A 23,759-nucleotide genomic window follows, 5' to 3' on the forward strand; every position below is an offset into this window, starting at 1 on the left:
CATTGTGGAGTGTCAAGGTGGTCTTTGGCAAACTTCATGTGCACATCAATTGTTTTTGTTGGAAAGCAGCGGCTTTCTCCGTGGTGTCCTTCCAGGGACACCATGTCTTTTTAATGTTTTCCATATAGTGGACTCATGAACAGAGATGTTAACCAGTTCCACTAATTCCTTCAAGTCTTTAGCTGTGACTCTAGGGTTCTTTTTTTACCTCATTGAGCATTCTGCGGTGTGCTCTTTGAGTCATCTTGGCTGGACGGCCACTTCTAGGGAGAGTAACCACAGTACTAAATTGTCTCCATTTATAGACAATTTGTCTAACTGTGGACAGATGAATAATATCTAAGCTCTTCAAGATAAATTTGTTACCCTTTCCTGCTTTTTGCAAAGCAACAATTCTTGATCGTAGGTCTTCTGAGATCTCTTTTTTGTGAGGCATTGTCTACATCAGCAGATACTTCTTGTGAATAGCAAACTCAAAATTTTGGAGTGCTTTTTATACATCAAAGTAGCTTTTACACACACCTCCAATCTCGTTTCATTAACTGGATGCCAGGTTTGCCAACTCCTGACTCTAATTAGCTTTAGTTGTTGTCATTAGCCTAGGGGTTTACATACTTTTTTCAGCTTACACTGTGAATGTTTGAATGATGTATTCAATATGTACAAGAACAATACAATAATTTGTGTGCTTTTAGTTAAAACAGATTGTGTTTGTTCATTATTTTAACTAAAATGAAAAATCAAACCAGATTTTAAGACAAATGTCTACATAAATGCAGGTAGTTCCAAAGGGTTCACATACTTTCCACTGTATGTCAGATCTATTATATTGTTTTCTATTCCATTCTACTGTATATGTTACTTTTATTCTATACTATACCATTTTATTTTATTCTATAGTTCTATTTTAAATCTTAAATATGTTTTACTCTATTCTAAGTCTTACATTTACAATAGATGTCATATCTATTCTGTTCTATTGTGTATGTAATTTCTATTCTATATTATAAATATAATTTTCTAAATTTTACATTTATTCTATTTTATTTCATGGATTAATATTATTCTACTTTTAGTCTTTCATTTAGATGCATTAAACTATTTTTAATATGACTGATCTATTCTAAATCTTAGGTGAATATTATTCTGTATTTTAGATTTATTCTTTTTTTTTCTTTCTTTTTTTTCTAATCAGTTATATACTTGTCTACACTATTGTGACTTTTATTCCATACTATACTATTTTATTCTATTCTATGTTACAATTACTCTATTCTATTGTGAGTTTGAAATGTCAAAGTCACTATTTGATCTGTCTGGATTGATTGTGACATGGCCTTGGCTTCATATCACTGTGTGCAATTCGCCCGCTCCCCGCCCAGTAGTGCACTATCACGCAGCGATAACTCCGTCTTAACGAGGGTCTCCGGGTGCGCTACTTACAACTCGAGTCCTCTATCTCCTCCTATACAACCTTCGATCCCTGACACTTACATAATTCCCAGGACGACCTAATGCTGGCACCCGACGCGACGTCGGTCAGTGTTGGTCCAGGCTGCCGCACGCCATCATGACCTGCTGTGACCAGAGATGCGGGCTCATTACAGGGACGGTGCTGGGCGCACTGATCGCCGTGCTGGGGGTTATTCTCATCCCTGTGGGTAACCTTGTCATTAAGAACACGGTGAACAAGGTAAGACGTCGATTTCAAATCAATATTCATCACACATGCGTTTGCAGATGCTCAGAAAGACAGGTGCAGGGTGACACATGTGCATGATGAAGATGCATGCACATATAGAGAGCAGAAAAAATGGGGAATCATTTAAGAACATTCAATGTGAGGTGCAATGTCATATTGGACATATTAATCATTTATGCGATGAAATAAAATGGGGTTTATGGGTCACCATGTGTCCATAAAGCATTGGTTTTCACTGTAAATTCATGCAAAATTAGTGAATGATTTAGGGAGAGAAATATTCCTTCTTAATTTGGTTATTATGTATGTGGATATACTGTATATTACGCTGTGACTGGAGAACACAACTTAGTTTATTACAGTGCAATATTATATTTATCAGTGTAATATTATTAACCATATAATGAAAGTAGATTTAAGCAAAAGGTTAAACTGTGTTCTCAGGACACCTGTATGTTTTATAAAGGTCAGGCTGGGGCATATTGGCACAGTGATGTTGAGGTCAAATTGATATGTTTTACACAATTTTTATAATATAATATAATTGTTACAGTTTAAATATTGCTGAAAAGCCATTAAAAAAGCCTATAATACATTTTTAAATAAAGATGTGTTATAGAAGCTCTATAAATTATGTATTTTTTTACTTTAGACAGTATATTTTATATAGGCATTAATCTCAAATCATTGTTAATAAACAACAGGTTCCCAGTATGACAACTTAACTCATACAAGGTGACAACATGCCCGCTATTGGGGCAAAATGTCAACATGCGGGCAATGAACAATCTTTTTCCTGGACAATATAGGTGGGAATGTACAATAGCTGTATTTGTAGTCAAGCTTTTAAGGTATGTGTCAATACAGAAAGTCAAATATATATACAGGTGCATCTCAATAAATTAGAATGTCGTGGAAAAGTTCATTTATTTCAGTAATTCAACTCAAATTGTGAAACTCGTGTATTAAATAAATTCAATGCACACAGACTGAAGCAGTTTAAGTCTTTGGTTCTTTTAATTGTGATGATTTTGGCTCACATTTAACAAAAACCCACCAATTCACTATCTCAAAAAATTAGAATACATCATAAGACCAATAAAAAAAAACATTTTTAGTGAATTGTTGGCCTTCTGGAAAGTATGTTCATTTACTGTATATGTACTCAATACTTGGTAGGGGCTCCTTTTTGCTTTAATTACTAACTCAATTCGGTGTGGCATGGAGGTGATCAGTTTGTGGCACTGCTGAGGTGGTATGAAAGCCCAGGTTTCTTTGACAGTGCCCTTCAGCTCATCTGCATTTTTTGGTCTCTTGTTTCTCATTTTCCTCTTGACAATACCCCATAGATTCTCTATGGGGTTCAGGTCTGGTGAGTTTGCTGGCCAGTCAAGCACACCAACACCATGGTCATTTAACCAACTTTTGGTGCTTTTGGCAGTGTGGGCAGGTGCCAAATCCTGCTGGAAAATGAAATCAGCATCTTTAAAAAGCTGGTCAGCAGAAGGAAGCATGAAGTGCTCCAAAATTTCTTGGTAAACGGGTGCAGTGACTTTGGTTTTCAAAAAACACAATGGACCAACACCAACAGATGACATTGCACCCCAAATCATCACAGACTGTGGAAACTTAACACTGGACTTCAAGCAACTTGGGCTATGACCCTTCCTCCAGACTCTAGGACCTTGGTTTCCAAATGAAATACAAAACTTGCTCTCATCTGAAAAGAGGACTTTGGAACACTGGGCAACAGTCCAGTTCTTCTTCTCCTTAGCCCAGGTAAGACACCTCTGACGTTGTCTGTGGTTGAGGAGTGGCTTAACAAGAGGAATACGACAACTGTAGCCAAATTCCTTGACATGTCTGTGTGTGGTGGCTCTTGATGCCTTGACCCCAGCCTCAGTCCATTCCTTATGAAGTTCACCCAAATTCTTGAATCGATTTTGCTTGACAATCATAAGGCTGCGGTTCTCTTGGTTGGTTGTGCATCTTTTTCTTCCACACTTTTTCCTTCCACTCAACTTTCTGTTAACATGCTTGGATACAGCACTCTGTGAACAGCCAGCTTCTTTGGCAATGAATGTTTGTGGCTTACCCTCCTTGTGAAGGGTGTCAATGATTGTCTTCTGGACAACTGTCAGATCAGCAGTCTTCCCCATGATTGTGTAGCCTAGTGAACCAAACTGAGAGACCATTTTGAAGGCTCAGGAAACCTTTGCAGGTGTTTTGAGTTGATTAGCTGATTGGCATGTCACCATATTCTAATTTTTTGAGATAGTGAATTGGTGGGTTTTTGTTAAATGTGAGCCAAAATCATCACAATTAAAAGAACCAAAGACTTAAACTGCTTCAGTCTGTGTGCATTGAATTTATTTAATACACGAGTTTCACAATTTGAGTTGAATTACTGAAATAAATGAACTTTTCCACGACATTCTAATTTATTGAGATGCACCTGTATATGGGATAGGCATTTTTAGTAATTTTGTAGTCGAGTACTTTAACACGTAAAAAAACAAATAATAGATTTTTTGAAATTTTGAATTTTTTAACCTGTTTTTGAAAAATGATCACTATGCATAACCATCAAGATGTAGATGGGGGGGGGGGTACAACATTTGTACTCACACATAGAAACATACATTCCAAGTCTTCTGAAGTGATAATCACTTTAAATAATGGCAGAATGTTCTTTTTGGGAGAAATAATGGCAATATTTAGGTGAGAAGCAGTTTCAGTGTTGGCCACGGCAGGTAAAGGCACAAAAGAAAATCAAATTGCAATATTTCAGTAGTGTTTTTATTAGTCAAATATTTAAATTTGAGTGAGTACTCGATTAATCGATTACTTGTGCACATCCCTTGTGTGTGTGTGTATATATATATATATATATATATATATATATAGTAAAATATTTTACATTATTGACATTGAGTTGTACTGTAGTTATATTTGTATGCTCTTATACACTTAAATATAAAACAATCAGAGTGAATCACAAAACATTTGGAGAGGTTCAGTATTCTAAGCTAGTTAGCTGGTTTTATAATAATATTAACTTTATTTATATAGCACCTTTTAGCAATGTAGCACAAAGTGCTTCAAAAAATATAAAATCAAGCACACTTATTAAAACAAGCACAAAGTGCTTCACAAAACATATAATCAAACACACTCAGTAAAACATAGGTTTAAATAAATACAAAGTAGTAAGAGCAAGTTTATAAAAATGTGATTTTAAACGAGACTTAAAAACAGACACAGATTTAGCAGATCTAATATCCCAGGGCAGGCTGTTTCATAATCATAGGGCCTTCACTACAAACGCTCTATCACCTATTGTTTTGCATCTGGATCTTGGAACAGTCAACAGTTCACGACAAGATTTAAGAGGTCTAACTGTTTCATAAGGTCTTAAAAGTTCTGTTACATAATCTGGCACCAACCCATGTAATGCCTATTATGTAATTAATAAAATCTTAAAATCAACCCAAAAATTAATTGATAACCAATGCAAAGAAGCTAAAACTTGATTTAAAGTTGAAAACGTCATGGTTACTGGTGTAACCTCCGTTCCCCGATGGAGGGAACGAGACGTTGGTGTCGATGTAGTGACACTAGGGGTCACTCTTGGGAGCCCAAGACACCTCTGGTCTTTGATAAAAGGCCAATGAAAATTGGCGAGTGGTATTTGCATGCCACTCACCCGGACATACGGGTATAAAAGGAGCTGGTATGCAACCACTCATTCAGGTTTTACGCTGAGGAGCCGATATAAGGTCCGGTCATTTCAGCGGGTAGTTCAGCGTTGTGGCAGGAGGGACCAACGTCTCGTTCCCTCCATCAGGGAACGGAGGTTACAACAATAACCATGACGTTCCCTATCTGTCACTCACTCGACGTTGGTGTTGATGTAGTGACACTAGGGGTCCCTATACAAAATGCCACAAGGCTGAACTGTGTTACGTGAACTAGCGGTGTGTGGTGGGCAGACTTGCTGTGTGTCTCGTAGCCAGCACACCAGGTCGACACGTAACCTCCCCCAACATAGTTATGAGTGTCGAACGGCCCTTTTTGGGGACAAGTCGACTACCCAAAGATAGAGACAGGCTTAACCCAGTCATGGTCTCTTTTCCCCTTCTCTTTTTCCACTCCCTAAAAAAGGGGGATTATCCGACTGGGCCGCCAGGAGACCACACCTCGCTCCAAGAGAGGGGGGGATATTTAAGTGGAAGAATACATCACATGGTCTTTCCAACCATGTGGAGAGCCTTCAAGGTAGATCCTGCCCAATGAGTTACTACAAACATGGAGACTGGGGCAGAGGGGCTCTGCCCAAGGAAGACGCAGTTTGCCAGCAGGGAAACGAATTAGCGGAAGAAATAGATCGCATGGGGTTAGCCTTACAAGGAACCGCCACATGCGGAGCACCTACCCCAGAACAGGGCTCTTAGTTAGCACGTGTACTGGGCCGGCAGCAAGTCTCTCTGAAAACTCGACTGCCACAGGGCTCGGAGAAAGTCAACCAGGGAACAAATTTTGTGAACACTACTGGGAATTAATGGCACACGTCTTCAGCTCAAAAGGAGGTGGAAGGCGCTATGTGCAAGTGATACACCCGGCCGGCTATCCTGGGCTTATCCACTTGTTGCGTGCCAATACCTGGGACGAAACCGGTTCCACCCGGAGGTTGTAGGACCTTGCAAATGTGTTGGGTGTTGCCCAGCCCGCTGCTCTGCAAATGTCTGTTAGAGAGCCACCTCTGGCCAAGGCCCAAGAAGCCGCTACACCACGGGTAGAATAGGCTCGTAGCCCTACCGGGGGCGGCATGTTTTGGGCGAGATATGCCATAGTTATGGCGTCAACGAGCCAGCGGGCGATCCTCTGCTTGGAGACAGTGCTTCCTTTCCGCTGTGCATTAAAAGCAGACAAAGAGCTGCTCAGAGATTCTAAAGCTCTGCGTGCGATCCAAATAGATGCGTAAAGTGCGCACCGGACACAGCGACGACAGGGCTGGGTCTGCCTCCTCCTGGGGCAGCACTTGCAGGTAGTCCCTAAATGGGTGGTGGGAACCTTGGGCACATAGCCTGGTCAGGGTCTCAGGATCACGTGAGAGTAACCTGGACCGAACTCCAGGCATGTTTCGCTGACAGAGAACGCTTGCAGGTCACCTACCCTCTTGATGGAAGTGAGCGCAGTCAAGAGGGCAGTCTTCAAGGAGAGTGCCTTAAGCTCGGCTGACTGCAAAGGCTCAAAGGGGGCTCTCTGTAGACCCTGAAGAACTACAGAGGTCCAATGAGGGAACGAGGCGCGGCCTGGAGGAATTCAGCTTCCTGGCGCCTCTTAGGAACCTGATGATCAGGTTGTGCTTCCCTAAGGATTTACCATTGACTGCGTCGTGGTGTGCTGCTATGGCAGCAACGTACACCTTCAAGGTGGAAGGGGACAGCCTCCCTTCCAACCTCTCTTGCAGGAAGGAAAGCACTGATCTGACTGCGCATCTCTGGGGGTCTTCCCGACGGGAAGAACACCACTTAGCAAACAGACCCCACTTAAAAGGCATACAGGCGCCTCGCAGAGGGAGCCCTAGCCCGAGTGATCGTGTCTACCATTTCAGGTGGGAGACAGCTTATGTCTTCCGTGTCCCAGCCAGGGGCCAGACATGGAGATTCCAGAAGTCTGGGCACGGGTGCCGGATGGTGCCCCTTCCCTGAGAAAGAAGGTCCTTCCTCAGGGGAATTTACCAGGGGGGAGCTGTCGCGAGGAGCGTGAGGTCCGAGCACCACGTCTGGGTGGGCCAGTAGGGAGCTACCAGGGCGACCTGCTCCTCGTCCTCCCTGACCTTGCACAGTGTCTGTGCAAGCAGGCTCACTGGGGGAAAATGCATATTTGCGAATGCCAGGGGCCCAGCTGTGTGCCAGCGCGTCTATGCCAAGGGAGGCCTCGGTCAGGGCGTACCAGAGCGGGCAGTGGGGAGGATTCTTGGGAGGCGAACAGGTGCACCTGTGCCTGTCGAAGCGACTCCAAATCAGCTGGACCACCTGAAGGTGGAGTCACCACTCTCCCCTGAGGGTAACCTGTTGTGACGGCGTGTCCGCCGTAGTGTTGAGGTTGCCCGAGATGTGAGTGGCTTGCAGTGACTTGAGGTGCTGCTGACTCCAGAGGAGGAGACGGCGGGCGAGTTGTGACATACAACGAGAGCGCAAACCACCTTGAGCGCAAACCACCTTGTCTGTCTGAACTAACACGTGCTTGCCTTGGATCAACGGCCAAAACCTCCGCAGGGTGAGCAGAATTGCCAACAATGAGGCAGTTGATGTGCCAATGCAGTTGCGGACCTGTCCAGAGGCCGGTGGCTGCGTGCCCGTTGCAAACGGCACCCCAGCCCATTTCAGAGGCGTCTGTCGTGACCACGATGTGCCTGGGGACCAGTTCTAGAGGAACACCTGCCCGTAGGAACGAGAGGTCGGTCCAAGAGCTGAAAAGACGGTGACAGACCAACGTGATGGTCACGCGGTGTGTCCCGTGGCACCATGGCCGTCTCGGAACTCGAGTCTGAAGCGGCCTCATATGCATCAACTGGAGTAGGGTGGCCACCGCCGAGGATGCCATATGCCCCAGGAGCCTCTGAGGGAGTTTCAGTGGAACCGCTGTTCCCTTTTTGAACGCCTTCAAACAGGCCAGCACCGACTGGGCGCGCTCGTTCATAAGGCGCGCCGTCAAGGAGACTGAGTCCAACTCCAAACCGAGAAAAGAGATGCTCTGAACCGGGAGGAGCTTGCTCTTTTCCCAGTTGACCCGAAGCCCTAATCGGCTGAGGTGTGAGAGCACCAGGTCCCTGTGTGCGCACAACACATCTCGAGAGTGAGCTAGGATTAGCCAGTCGTCGAGATAGTTGAGAACACAAATGCCCACCTCCCTTAACGGGGCAAGGGCAGCCTCGGCGGCCTTCGTAAAGACGCGAGGAGACAAGGACAGGCTGAAAGGGAGGACTTTGTACTGATACGCCTGACCCTCGAACGCGAACCGCAGGAAGGGTCTGTGTCGAGAAAGGATCGAGGCCTGGATGTACGCATCCTACCGCGAACCAATCTTGATGCCGGACGCTCGCCAGAATGCGTTTTCGCGTCAGCATCTTGAACGGGAGTCTGTGTAAAGCCTAGTTCAGAACTCACAGGTCCAAGATTGGCCTCAACCCACCGCCTTTTTTCGGTACGATGAAGTAGGGGCTGAAAAATCCCTTCTTCATCTCGGCTGGAGGGACAGGTTCTATCGCGCCCTTCTGTAGGAGGGAAGCGATCTCCGCGCAAGGTAGCAGCGTTTTCGTTTTTCACCAAGGTGAAGTGGACACTGTTGAACCTGGGCAGATGCCCGGCAAAGTGAATCGTGCAGCTGAGTCGGACGGTCCAGACCAGCCCTCGTGACGGATTGGAAAGCGCAAGCCATGCATCCAAGTTCCGCGCAAGGGGGACCAAAGGGACAACGTCATCGGATGTACCGGCAGGTGGGGCCTCGCGGCGGGGCGGAGCTCGAGGTGCCACACCACGTCGTGGCCGTTCTGAGTCCGACATCGAAACACTTACCTGGCTCCTTGTGACCACCCCCGGAACAGGCCTGTCATCGTGACCCATGGAGACTGTCACATCGGGGGTGGATTTGTGCCACAGCTGGGCACTCAGGGGCGGGAGACCGCCGTTGCAGCGCCAAACCTGCCAAATGGAGTGGTGGACGGTGGTCATGATGACAGCCGTACACACCGGATACGTGACCCAGGGAACAAGGAAACCGCTCTTGCTAAGCTCTTGAGTACTGCAGCCACTTGGGCATGCAGCACAATTAAATGCAAAAGGTAACAAAAAGATGAAGATCTGCTTACCAGCTCCAGAGCATTGGGTTTCGTTGTCCCTGGGTTGCCCGTATCAAGGGCACTTTGAAGCCTTTCACGGGTTCTGGGCGGCCGCAAGACGGGTGGCATCTGCTTCCTGCATTGGGCTCCACGCCGGGGCCGGGCCGAAGGGGTGGGCTGCAGCAGAGCTGGTGCAGTCACTGCAGGGGGACGCCCTTGGCGTTAAGTAGACAGGGTGCGGGATCTTGAGCCGCGCCGGGTCAGGATATGCCAGCTAGCATCCATCTACTGCTCTACCATCGAGAACTGCTGGGCAAAGTCCTCGACGGTGTCGCAGAATAGGCCCGCCTGGGAAATGGGGGCAGCAAGGAATCGTGTCTTGTCGGCCTCACCCATCTCAACCAGGTTGAGCCAAAGGTGGCGCTCCTGGACCACTAGTGTGGCCATCGTCCGCCCGAGAGACCGCGCAGTGACCTCCGTTGCTCGGAGAGCGAGGTCAGTCGCAGAGCGCAGTTCCTGCATCAATCCCGGGGCGGAACTACCCTTGTGCAGTTCCTTTAGCACCTTGGCGGACTTGCAGGAGAGCCATGGCGTGCAGGGCGGAGGCGGCTTGTCCAGCGGCACCGTAGGCCTTGGCCGTCAGAGATGACATAAACCTACAGGCCTTGGACGGGGGCTTTGGGCACCCGCGCCAGGTGGCGGCGCTCTGCGGGCATAGATGCACCGCGAGCACCTTTATCAACTGGGGGATTGCCGAATAGCCCTTGGCCGCCCCACCATCGAGGGTAGTGAGGGCGGGGAAGCTGAAACGATCGGGACCGGGCAGTAAAAAGTGCCTCCCGCGACCTTGTCAGCTCTTCATGCACTTCCGGGAAGAAAGGAACGGGGGCGGGGCGTGGCTTTGAGCGGCGCCGCGAGCCCAGGAACCAGTCACCGAGCCGCGAGGGTTCAGGGAAGAGCGGTGAAATCCACTCTAACCGACACTCGCGGCTGCCTGGGAAAGCAAGGGAGGAGCCCAGCTGAGGCTTCCGACTGGATGAGCCCGCTCTCCGATGCTGCGCTCCAGAGCCCGATCAGGGCAGACGAACATGCTGGGGAATAGGAGGTCCGCGGGGGGATACCCGGCGGAGGCGGTCCCATTAGGGTCCCCAAATCGCCCCCAGTGCTAGCCGCACTGGCCTCATACCCATGTGTAAAAGGACCAAGGCGGGAGCCTCTGGGGTGGCTCGCTTTCTTACGAAGGCGAGCCACGACCGCAACGTTGCCATGGACATATTCTCACAATGAGAACATGACCATCCATGAACGCTGTCTCCGTGTGAGTAGTCCCCAGACACGAAAGACAGTGATCGTGACCGTTAGAAGGCGAGAGATAACGAGCACAACCAGGAATAACACATAATTGGAAAAGCATCTTTAAAAAGACGCGTCTTTAAAAAGACATTCCGTGTGTGCGCTCTTTTAGAGAAATATATACTCTTTTAGAGGAGAAAAATGCTCTTCCAGAAAATATACTCTCTAGTTTTTCTGCCAAAGCGTTCAGGGGCGTTCTCTGCAGTGCACCAGTGCAGAGGGGGGAGAAGCCGCTGAAATGCGCCGTCAGATCCAGCAGAGGTGAATGACCAGTAGTATTCAGCTCAATGAGCATGACCGTTCGGCACCGAAGAGAAAATCTGAATGAGTGGTTGCGTACCAGCTCCTTTTATATCCGTATGTCCGGGGGAGTGGCATGCAAATACCACTCGCCAATTTTCATTGGCCTTTTATCAAAGACCAGAGGTGTCTCGGGCTCCCAAGAGTGACCCCTAGTGTCACTACATCGACACCAACGTCGAGTGAGTGACAGATAGGGAAAAGTGCATTATAATAATTTAGATGAGACAAAATAAAAGCACGAATAAGCTTCTCTGTATCCCTAAAACTCTCAACTTGGAAATGTTCCTTAACTGATAAAAACAAGACTGAACTCACATCCTGACGTGATATTCAAAATTTAAATTTGTGTCAAATAGACGCCCAAAGTTCTCACCACCTGCTGAATATTCAGGACCACTTGATTAAGAGCTGTCTCAATCTGATTCTTATTTAAACTATGACTGACTATGATAACCTTTGTTTTATCTGAATTTAACTGCAGACAATTACATGCCATCCAATAATTTATATCTACTATACACTCTTGAATTAGTCAGATCATTAGGATCTGTTTTAGCTGTTTTAATCTGGCCTCGAAACCTGGCCAAGCTGACACTCTGATTCTCTGATTTAGCTGGTCAGCAAGCAGGACTTTCAGGCTGACCAGCTAAAAAAATGCCCAAAACTCTTTTAAAAACAGCCAAATGGCCAGCCTGAACATGTTGGGAGACCAATGTAGACTGGTTTTAGCTGTTATTTTTCAGTTGGATGAGCATACATTTTTTTAAATATAGTAATATTAATTATAGATTTATATGTTTAAAATATAGTATAATACATATTTCTGTCTCTACAGGAAGTGGTGTTGGAAGAAGGGACTATGGCGTTTGACACCTGGACATCAGCGGACATCTCAGTGTACAGGCAGTTCTGGATATTTGACGTGCAAAACCCTTATGATGTTCTCACTCAAGGGGCAAAACCAAAACTTCAACAGAAAGGACCGTACACATACAAGTAAGACCTGTCTCATACAGTAAGTGCAGTCTTATACAGTAGGTATACATCTGTATACATCTATAGACATACTTATATCAAACTTATAATAAGGTGATGATTTATTTTTTCTTTAATCTCAAATCTACTTTAATCTTTGCAAATTCACTTATTTGTCCATTTGCAAATGCAAATATGATGGGTAAAATTTACATTGTGAGTTCCCCAACTCTTGAAGGAAGGACAAAAAAGTACCAGAAAAGCCTTTTTCTTGCCATTTTGAGCAACTAAATGGCTATACTGATATTTCAAATAAGGTATTTCCTAACTTTCACCCTAGGACGCGTTTCATCCCCAAAACAAACATCACCTTCTATGCTAACGACACCGTGTCCTTTGTGCTGCCGGCTGGGGCCATCTTTGATTCTAGCATGTCAGTTGGATCAGAAGAGGACGTTATCACATCCCTCAACCTAGCTGTAGCAGTATGTATTTCAACACAACCCTCTTCATACCATCTCGTTGTGTCTTTTTCTCTCTCTGCATCTATATATAAGATTTTGATTAGTTGTCATATTCCTCAGTTGACTTTGAAAGTCACCAGAGATAAAATGCTACGTTCTGAAGCCAATTAACTTTGTCATGTCAAAAGATAAGTGGTTGATATCTGCTCTTATCTGTCAGAGTCAGCACAGCACTTAAGTCTGTTTGTTAATGCATAACCAGCAAAAACACTGGTTGGAAGGTCAAAACTTTGTATTGTGTCCACCCAGAGTCATTACACTGATGCATACTTCACAACACACACACAACAACACTTCAGTCATATATACAATGATGGTGAAAGGACCTATTAACGCTATTTTATGTACCAAACAAGACCAGATGGAACTTGTGACAAAAATAAAGAATTTTTCAGCCTATGTAAGCCGCATTTTAATTACCACAGAAGCAACTATCACCAAAACGCAGAATGAGACGTTTTTGTCTGCAAGCGCATTTCATGTGGAGTTTAAAACGGTGCTTGATGCTGATGTTGACACCCTGATGTGAACAGTAAACGTTGCTTCACAATTGCTGTAGCAAAGCAGATAGCCACAGTCTCCCACTTAGACTTTGGGAAACGTTTAATGTTACTTGAATTGGTGCTATTTTAGTGTATTTCTATCTTTATACTGCGGAAGGCTTTGTTTGGAAAATGTTAATAAATAATCATATTGTTACATATTGTTTTATTTTATTTCCTAAGATGGAAATAAATGCATTTTGACAGGAAAATAAGTATATATAGTGTTCAATTTCAGCACGTAAAAAATCTGCGATTAACGCGATTAATTACCAAAACATTTGTGATTAATCGCGATAAAAAAATTTAATCGACTGACAGCACTAATTATAATGCAAAATATAAACAGCAAGAGTGTGAGTGTGATATATTGCTTTTATACAATAGTTCCACAAACAAGCAAATAATATTAAATAACTAAAGTTTCAGACCAAAAAATAGACAGTTAGTGCATTTGAGCTAGTGGGGTTTCGATGGTGTTTTTGATCAAATATTTTAAAGTAAATGAGTCGTTCTCGTTCACTTCTAATGTGTTGGTAGTGAATGACTGTATTTATCAACAAATTAGAGTCAATGATTGAATGACTTACTCTAAACTTATAAGACGCTCATTTGTTGCCACCTACTTGCGTAAATATGCAATCTCCAAAAATGGTCACTGAACGAACCAGTGAATTAAATCAAAATGAAAGATTAATCAAAATCCCTATCACTATTTGGGAAGCCACAAGCATGGAGAAGTGGAAAGATGCAAATAGATAAAACTGTATATCAGCACTCTTGGGACATCGCTCATCCAAACAGATTAGAGGACTGGAACTTACTGTTGAACAAAAATCTATATAAAATGGTCAAGAAAAGTGGAAAAAGCTCTAGCATATTTTGTTTGCAGATACGACTTGATTTGATATTTTGTTATCTAATATTAAGTGTGTCTTGTGTGATCGTATACATTTCGGGGACAGTGTAAATGTAGCTTTAGTACGTGGCTAAATTTGGAAGTTGATTCCAAGGTTGTACTGTACATTACATATGAGTCTGCCTAAGTTTATGACAGGTTATGGTTGTCTAATTATGCTGTGATTGACTTTATCAACTCTCTTTTCTTCTCTTACAGGGTGTCTACAGTTTCCTCGATCATAAGTTGGCAAATTGGTTCATAAATCGCTCAAATTCTTCGCTCTTCCAGAACAGGACTGTTAGGGAACTGTTGTGGGGCTACAAAGACCCAATGCTCAACAGCATGCTTGGAGTTTTCTATCCAGTAAGAATGATAGCTTTTGACAGCATTCATATGCTTATGCTGCTTATGCCTTTAAAGCTATAGCCTCAACATTCTCAAGTGTACATATATTTAAACAGAACTGCTACAATTATAAAAGTTTTATTGTGAGTGACCATCAGCTGAAGAGAGAAACACTTTAATAAGAAATAAGTATTATAATTCTAAATATAGCAATATAATTCTAAAATGTATACTGATAAATCCTGAATAAATCCTGTAGTTGTAAATGTGAATATATAACTTTATTCTATATAATTAATCAGATTTTGTATATATAATTATTTCCTGTTTGGACTCCAAAGTTATGTGCAGATATCAACTGTATAAATGTTTTTTTTTTTAATCTGAATACTTAATGCTAAAAAAAAAAAAGTCACCCTCAACACCTCTGATTGTATTCTTTTAGTACAATGGCACCAACGATGGACCTTACACTGTATTCACAGGCAAAGATGATGTCAATAAGGTAGCCACGATTGACCGCTGGCAGGGTGAAAAGTAAGTATGTGTTACATTAACATGAAGAATGTCAAGTTGTATCCTAAATATTTCATTTGTATACTTTAGTGTAACTATGTAGAAAAGAATCCTACTTATTCTTAACCTAACATTAGCCAGATATTATAATAATAATAAAAACTATCCTAAAAAAAGAAACATCACTGACCAATGCTAATGTTGTACAGATCTTTGAGTTACTGGAATGACTCTTACTGCAACATGATCAACGGAACAGGCAAGTTTACATTTTACATATAACATAAATAACATCAGTTAATGTCTTAAAGCAATTGATAATCTGAAGCATGTACTGGAGGATACTTGTTAATAATAGAATACCATCCATCTGTGAAGTCACACCACCTATTTTTAACTTTATAAATCCTACTGTTTCAGAGCATAATATCACATCACGCCTTATACACGAGACTTCATATTGAAGTCCTTAAAGGAATAGTTAATAATTCTGTTATCATTTACTCACCCTCATATCATTCCAATCCTGAATGATTTTCTTTCTTCTGTGGAACATTAGTTAGTCTAACATTATTTCAGTGGAGTTATTTTGAAGAATGCCCTGGCTGCTATTTCCCATACAATGAAAGTGAATGGAGACTGGGTCTGTTGAGCTAAAAAAAAAAAAATAAGTAACATAAATGTATTCCATACTACTAATGCACTATATTAAAAGTCTACTGAAGCTAAACTCTAGTTTTGTGTGAGGCATATTTGTAAATGTAAGTATTTATTCACTGTAAATCCTTGTAAATGCCGGAGATCTTACATCTCAATGGCACTTCCACTTCAGTCCAAATTTTATGTCACATTCTGTTAACAGGAACATTAACTGAACATTTCCTGCAAAATAACTCATTTTGTTTTCCATGGAAGAACGTAAATCAGGTTTGGAACAACATTGTTGGGTGAAATATCCCTTTAAAGGTGCACTCAATTATTTTTTTAAGTATGTCGAAGTCTGGCTTACACTGACACCTAGTGGCCTGGATGCAGCATCATTCAAACGCAGTAATTTTTTTGTTTGTTACCAATACCACTGTAGAAATTCACTATGCACAGTAAACCAGGAGTAATTTAATCCATGAATGAAAGTGTCCACTAAAAGGGCAGTTTCTGAGATTAAGCGAGTAGTATTCAGCTGGTCATGTAATGCAAACATGGCTGCCCCTATGAGGCGCCCCTGCTCTATGTAGAATAAAACAGCTTTTATAAGGTTACTGATATGACTGGAGTCTTCATCTCACACGAGTGTTAATGATTTTATGTTTCAAAATTACTATTCATTTCTTTGGAAGAAATACATTTTAAATGAGGAAAAAATTACTGAGTGCACCTTTAAGGCTAGACTTGGGGATTACAATTAGGACATTTGCCCATACATTATTAGATTGATATACGGAAGTATACAACTTTTGTCCCAGAGCTGTAGGTCTAAAACAGTGGCTTTTATGGCACTACAAATGAATGTGTCTCATAAAGAAAAAGCACTCAGAACTCCTGGTTCTTTTACCTGGTTAAACTATTAATGATCTATTGATAATGAGCCTTTTAATGAGCCGTTGGCCTTTAGCACTTCTCCAAGGCAACCATTTGTTTTTTGGAATCCTGTTATTAAGGTCTACAAATATAATGCTATTTTTAATTGTTATTCACATTTATGTTCATATGTCAACAGATGGTGCATCCTTTGCTCCGTTCTTAGACAAGAAAAAACCTCTGTCTTTCTTCTCCTCTGACATCTGCAGGTATTTTCAGTCTGATTCAGTCATGCTTTTGACCTGAAGTTTATTTTAAAAAAGCACACATCAGCAATCTTTTCATAATCTATCAATCAAAGTCCCCTTTTTTCTATGTGGGTTCATGTTTTAATGGACTTGGAGAGACATGGACTTTCATCTTTTTGCATCTGATTATATATGATCTTGAATCCTCATGATCAGATATGATATTCACAACCCTTTACACATATATTCACGGTACAGCCTCAGAGTGGAGGTGTTTTGCATCCACTATATTGTTTGTCGGTTCCACAAGAGGTCAGGCCACACTTGTGTCTTGCGTACAACACACTCTGCAGGGTCATAGATATAAAAGACAGAATTTGGTCAAGATTACGATTAAATAACATGTTTCAAATCAACAATAATATCTAACAACATTGGTATGATAAATTGTGCATCTTTAGCTCAAATAACACAAAACAAAAGGACATTTTCAAGAATAAACAAACACTCATAAAGGCAAATGGCATCTTTTACCTGTAAGGTGGAACTGCCATTTTTACAGCCACCATATTAAGTGTTAGTATTTCTACAATTAATTTCCCAACAAACGGTCCATTTTCTCCTCCTTTAACGTTTCTGATTCCACTCACATTCACTTTCACATCTCTGTGTCTTCTGTAATATTTGGCTAACATCTTTGCTCCAACAAATGCTTTTGCAGTGAACACCGTGCTTGTCTTCTAGGTCAATATCTACTGTATATGAAGGCACTGTAGATCTGAAGGGTATCGATGTGTATCGGTACGTGCTGCCTCCTGAGGCTCTGGAATCTCCAGTGGTCAACCCAGATAACCAGTGCTACTGCACAGACACTATTGTCACCAAAAACTGCACTATGGCAGGACTTCTTGACATCTCTTCTTGTAGAGGTTGGTTTCCCATTAGTTGTTAATCCTCTGTCCCCTCATTTTCAGTTAAACAGTAAGGTATGAAAGGGTCATGGGTAAAGGGTGCTGTAAGGTATGGATGGCATAGTGAAATGCCTGCAACCACTTTACCATGACTTTATTCACATTATAGCATGGTCTTGAGTGTCTTATTGCTATTATTAAAGGGTTAAGGCATAGTAAACATATTATAAATATTTTTTAAACATTATTTTAGTAAGCAAATTGTCTTTAATGGCAATTCTTCCGCTAAAATATAAAATCCCTGATATAACAGAATGTTGCAATACAACAAAAATTGCGATGCACTCTGGGTCCTGTACAAGGATGTGGTGAACAGGTGTTTCGCATCATAGTAACTACATCGCAATTTGCAAACTACTGTGCTATTCTGAGCTTGATCTCATGAAAATTAGATGACTGTGGCGACATTTTTTGAGATTACGTGGTTCATTACACGTATTGTGGCAGTTCTGAGGTGAAATGTCCACTGTGTGGCGCTAAGAGCAAGTTACATTTTCTCCCAAATGATGAGGTTTTTAGGTTAATGCCCTATCAACAAAACCGACGTCTCTACTCTAAACCTTAAACCTAAACCTAACTGATTGTGTAATAAAAAAGCAAATGTGACTGTGATGAGAAGGAGGGCGTGGCCGGGCCGTGATGGAGCACGGTCAGCGCTGAATCAGCTGATCAGCGGGAGAGCGTGATAAGGGGCAGCCAGAGACGCCAGTTCGAGAGAGAGATGCATGCGGCCGCGCTGCCCCTTATCTCGCTCTCCCGCTGATCAGCTGATTCAGTGCAGGCCATGCTCCATCACAGCCTGGCCACGCCCTCCTCCTCATTACAGTAACATGAAAAACACAATTGCCAAAGCAACCAAGTGATTTTGTAGGTCTTCTACGACACCTTCGGTTCACGTGTCATGTCGCGTGCTCTTCAGGATGTCTCATACCCCAGTCATTTGCTTTGCAAGGACACCGCTTTATCAGTTGAGCTAGCGCTATGGTGGCCAGACTTCCCGTTTTCCCTGGGACAGTCCCGTATTTAAGCACTTTTTCTAGTGTCCTGACTTATTCTGAAAAAAATCGTGTTTTGTCCCATATTTCCCCTCTCCTTCTATCCTCCATTCTATCACATGCAAATGAACAAACATTCACCAGCTCTTCACCAGTAATGATGAACCTGCAGCAAACCTTTGGCAACAATGGACAATTTGCTGCAAGTTTGCCTCAAGCTCATTTGCATGTGAAAATTATTTGTATAATCGATTTACTGCAGGTTTGCGGCAAATTTGCCAAGAACTCCCAATTTTTGGAAGGGCAATCAGCCAATCAGCATATATTTTATAATGTCCTGTTTACATTTATATTTGATATTTTTGAACATAAATTGTTCGGTCCCACTTTATATTAGGTGTCTTTAATGTGTTCTACCAATAAAATACATACAATATTTATTGTGTAACTACATGTTCTGCAAAATTCTCACAAGATTCACATTTGCTGCTACTGAGGTTAAGGTACTGTATGGGTTGGTTTAGGTTTAGGGTTAGGGGTAAGGTTAACAGTGTAACTAAATATGTAATTAAATGCAGGTACTTTTTAATGTAAGTACAATGCAACAACACATATGTGCATAATAAAAACATAGTAATTCAAGACACCTCATATAAAGTGTGTCCAATTGTTCTTATGTACTCCCAGTATTTTATGGTCAATAAGTGAAATGTTGTGCACTTGCCCATAGGATCTCCAGTGTACATCTCTCTACCCCACTTCCTCTATGCCAGTGAAGATATCCTGCATGGGGTGGAGGGACTGAGCCCGAGCTTTGATGAGCACTCCATATTTATGGACGTGGAACCAGTGAGGAACCCATTTCACCTTTAGATTTATAAGTCATCATGTCTAAATACAATGAAAAGACATTTAAAAATTATAGTTTCTAGTTTTGCTTTATGATAAAATATGATATAATATTCATCATCAATGTTACTATTGCTAATATTGTTTGAGATTTGAACAAACCCCTAAGCCTAATTTGTAAATCCACACCACTTTCGTGTCAAACTATTGAAGGACAGACCCGAGTCATATTTAGATACCAGAATTTCATAGAGACTTGGTGGTGGGCTCTTTTGACTTGGACCAGTAATTTACCACCTAGTAACCACCAAAAACACCCTAGTATCATGGCAGCGAGTTTTGCAGTGGCAGGCACTATTTAATTGAGAGAATTAAAAAATGTAGTTTCTAAATGCACAGAAAATGCCAAATGTTTGTTATATGATAAAATATGATATAATCATCAAAGTTGGAAAATATTCATTTACATCCATCAATTAGTTTTGCATGAAGTTAAAGATGCGGCAATGTATTGATTATGAATTTTTTTCATATTTCAGATTACAGGGTTCACTCTGAGATTTGCAAAAAGGCTTCAGCTCAACATGTTGTATGGCCCATCAGAAGACATCACGTATGTAAACTGACATCAGATATTGTCATGAATGTACCTTGCTACATACATAACCAGCCTAACATAAAGTATTGTTTCTCTCACTCTCTCTCAGAATTTTGGACAAAATCAAGGACAACACAATCTTTCCTATTCTGTGGGTGAATGAGGTTAGTGAGAGTGAAGTACCTATTCAACTAAAGAATGTAGTTCAAAGCATATATGTCCAAATAAAGCATATGCAGGTCCAAATAAATCACTAGTTTAAACTATAGCATATAGGTCCAAATAAAGCACTTAGGTTCAGTAAACTATATTATTACAAATAAAGCACGTAGGTCAAACTGAAGCATATACTGTAGCTCCAAATAAAGCACTTAGGTCCAACTAAAGCATATAGGTCCAAATGAAGCACCTAGGTCCAACTAAAGCATATAGGTCCAAATGAAGCACTTAGGTCCAACTAAATAATACTGATTCAAATAATTTACTTATTTCCAACTAAAGCGTATAGGTCCAAATAAAGCACTTTCGTGCAACTAAACCATATACAGCAGGTCCAAATAAAGCACTTTGGTCAAACTAAAGCATATAGGTCCAATTAATTCACTTATTTCCAACTAAAGCATACAGGTCCAAATCAAGCATTTAGGTCCAAATAAAGCATATACATTCGAATTAAGAACTTTCACCAACTAAACCATATACTGTAGATCCAATCACTTGGGTCCAAAAATATAAAGGTCCAAACAAAACACTTCGTTCCAAATAAACCAAATAGTTCCAAATAAAGCACTTAGTTCAAACTAAACCATATTGGTCCAAATAAAGCTCTTAGTTCTATCAGAAAGACTCGCAGACTTGAGTGAAATTTAAGATGACATTTATTTGATGACTATAAAACAGAAATGTAATGTCTCTCTTTGGCATAATCCCCGTCTGGCAGTCCGAAGAAGTTGTACTCGGAACCGTCATATCCTGCCGAAGGCAGGGGCGAGGAGCCTACCCCCGTGCAGGACGGGACTCAACTGGTGGTGGTGGGGTGGTGGAGTGTTAGCACACTGAAACGCAATGTGATAGATTATGAGCAGACTTATAAGGCATTGGCTTACATGTGATTGGCTAGGAGTTACATAGCTAATGGTGCGATGATGTACAGCTGCTAGTCTTCCCGCTAGAACTACGCTGTGCTTACATTTCCAGCTTAACCATATAGGTCCAAATAAAGCACTTAAATCCAACTAAAGCATATACTGGAAATGTAAGCATATAATGGAAAATTGTCATTCTCATTTAAAGATTTTACAATATTTCATTACTTCTTTCATACAAGATTTCATTCATTTCATTCGATAATTATTTTGCTACCATGAAGAACAATTCTGTAAAGTTTCGCTTTCGCTTTTATTACCAGGAGAGTATAACATTTGACACAATGATATATATAATTCCCATTTGATAATCCTGTTTAAAAATAGAAAATATGGCCTAGCCTATCGGCACATTAAAACAAAGTACAGGTTTAGAGTCTAGACAGTTTTTGGAAGTTACAATTTTTTGAATATGCTGCCTAATGATGCTTGCTCATAACGTCTGTGCATATGTATACAAGTACTTACAAATGATAATTCTCTTTAATGAAATGTGAATGAATAAGTGGAAACAAATAAGCCCCGCTGCGTGGGCGTCCTCATGAATGCTGAATGTTGCGGGTGTTTATCCCGTAAGTGTTTATCATGCGTCTTTATTGCAACGTCCAACCAGCAAATCAATGCTGTGGTGGTGTTCTTGCGTTTGTTTCTTGCATATAACGGTTGACAAAACAAGCTTAATGTGCCTTACTACCTCCAACTAAATGGTTGTGACATTGTGAGAAAGAGCTTTGAGGCGTTCAGCTCTGGCCTGTTGAAATTCTGTGGTTATAGTGCCCCTTTTCTGGTTTAGAGCTACTAATGACTAATTATAGCAGTGATTGCAGAATACTAAGCCCATTCTGGTTGAGTACCTACTGTACATCCAAAATTAAGAACTTAGGTCCAACTGAAGCATAAAAGACCAAACAATGCCCTTAGTTCCAAATAAAGCACTTAGTTCCAACAAAAGCATACAGGTCCAAATGAGGCGCCTAGTTCCAAGTAAAGCACTTTTGTCAACTAAACCATATTGGGTCAAATAAAGCACTTAGGTTCAACTGAGGAATATTCAAATAAATAACTTAAGTCCATTTAAACCATATTGGTCCAAATAAAGCACTTAGGTCCAACTAAATCATTTAAATCCAAATAAAGCACTTAGATCCATATAAAGCTTATCATCCACTGCCAATCTGTTATCTCCACTTCAGATGGGTACATTAGATACAATGTGACCAATAAAATAATTTCTGAAATCTTATATCTAATACATCAGAATAATTATTATGGTCAATAAACAGCTAATCTCATAGTGTATATAACCGTTGTACTGTGTGATTGTTTCATCAGAGCAGAATGAAATGCCGTCTCTCTGCTGATATCCATTTTTTCTTTATTGCAGACTGCAATTCTGGATGATGAAACGGCTGATTTGTTCAAGAAAGAGCTGATTTCACAGCTTGATTTATTGGAGGGACTTCAGATTGGACTGATAACGGCAGGCTCAATCATATTTGTTCTCTGTTTGATTGGGGTAATTGTGGTGAGCATGAAAACAACATCAAAGAATAAGATGATTGGTTAGTGGGAATGTTTGGTGCTTTGTGTGTTTGATTTTTGATAAGTTTATATTGTCATTTTATTTAAGTTCAGATAACTGCAATTCTATTTATATAATTTTTAATCTCTGCATTTTTGTGGAGTAAAATCATTTCTTTATGTTTTTGCTTGATATTGTATCAAGTTCAACTTTCAGTTGTTATCAGGGCAAAATGCTGTAATTCTGTGGTCATACTGTGATTAATTTAAATATGGTATAGTTTTGTATGTCAGCACAGTTTCAGTCAAATAAAGAACTGTTCAACCTGGCCGCCTTTTTATTTTGATGAACTCGGATGTTTCGGGAATCGCCTTCCACACTATTTGCATAGGTGTTGCCATGTACACATATCAGATTTCCAAAGTTTTGCCTACTTGTGCAAGAACAACCAAAGGAATTCTGGAACAGATTTCTCAATTATACCCTGTAAATCTATATGATTTGTTTTCCAGCCCCTGAATGGCTGCTAAACAAAAAGGGAAGGGTGTGTGTTGAACAAGAGGCCAGTGGTCGAGTAGGGCACATGGGTTTGTTTAATATGAAAGCAGGGCTGGGAGTAGTCCGTTCTCTGCTTTATGAATTATAAAGTGCCCTCAGTCAGCTGCTACTGCTGCTCTGGTTTAGAGAACTGCTTAAGACCAGACAAAACAGGATAGATTTTTTACTTTGGGATAAAAGCTTGTTGACAGATATAGTTATATTACTATTTTAAATACAACATAGAATACTAGTATATTGTAGTATATTATAAACGTGTTAAATACACTATTTTAAATACTCTCCTATACTACAATATACTATTATTTCTATACTAGTTCACTAGTATATTATACTGTAGTACATTCA

The 23,759-nt window shown here is 41.3% G+C and overlaps 1 protein-coding gene and 1 long non-coding RNA gene across 2 annotated transcripts in view; one reads left to right on the forward strand and one right to left on the reverse strand.

Annotated features, from left to right (window-relative positions):
- The window catches only part of LOC127435439 (uncharacterized), a 183,066-nt gene that overhangs the window by 36,422 nt on the left and 122,885 nt on the right, over window positions 1-23,759 (reverse strand). The gene's annotated exons all lie outside the window — the stretch shown is intronic.
- On the forward strand, window positions 1,439-23,175 carry LOC127435414 (platelet glycoprotein 4-like). The gene is made up of 12 exons (XM_051688892.1): window positions 1,439-1,693; window positions 12,040-12,200; window positions 12,520-12,664; window positions 14,363-14,509; window positions 14,937-15,028; window positions 15,217-15,266; window positions 16,725-16,794; window positions 17,518-17,702; window positions 19,470-19,588; window positions 20,128-20,201; window positions 20,296-20,350; window positions 22,716-23,175. The coding sequence occupies exons 1-12, from the start codon at window positions 1,571-1,573 to the stop codon at window positions 22,896-22,898; spliced, it is 1,404 nt and encodes a 467-aa protein (XP_051544852.1). The 5' UTR covers window positions 1,439-1,570; the 3' UTR covers window positions 22,899-23,175.

Source organism: Myxocyprinus asiaticus, chromosome 45, assembly GCF_019703515.2.
Source record: "Myxocyprinus asiaticus isolate MX2 ecotype Aquarium Trade chromosome 45, UBuf_Myxa_2, whole genome shotgun sequence".
NCBI lineage: Eukaryota > Metazoa > Chordata > Actinopteri > Cypriniformes > Catostomidae > Myxocyprinus > Myxocyprinus asiaticus.

Coding starts and splice junctions, on each gene's coding strand:
- LOC127435414 (XM_051688892.1), top strand. CDS start 1,571: ATGACCTGCTGTGACCAGAGATGCGGGCTCATTACAGGGACGGTGCTG. Junction 15,267..16,724: donor CAACATGATCAACGGAACAG/GCAAGTTTACAT, acceptor ATATGTCAACAG/ATGGTGCATCCTTTGCTCCG. Junction 17,703..19,469: donor TGACATCTCTTCTTGTAGAG/GTTGGTTTCCCA, acceptor ACTTGCCCATAG/GATCTCCAGTGTACATCTCT.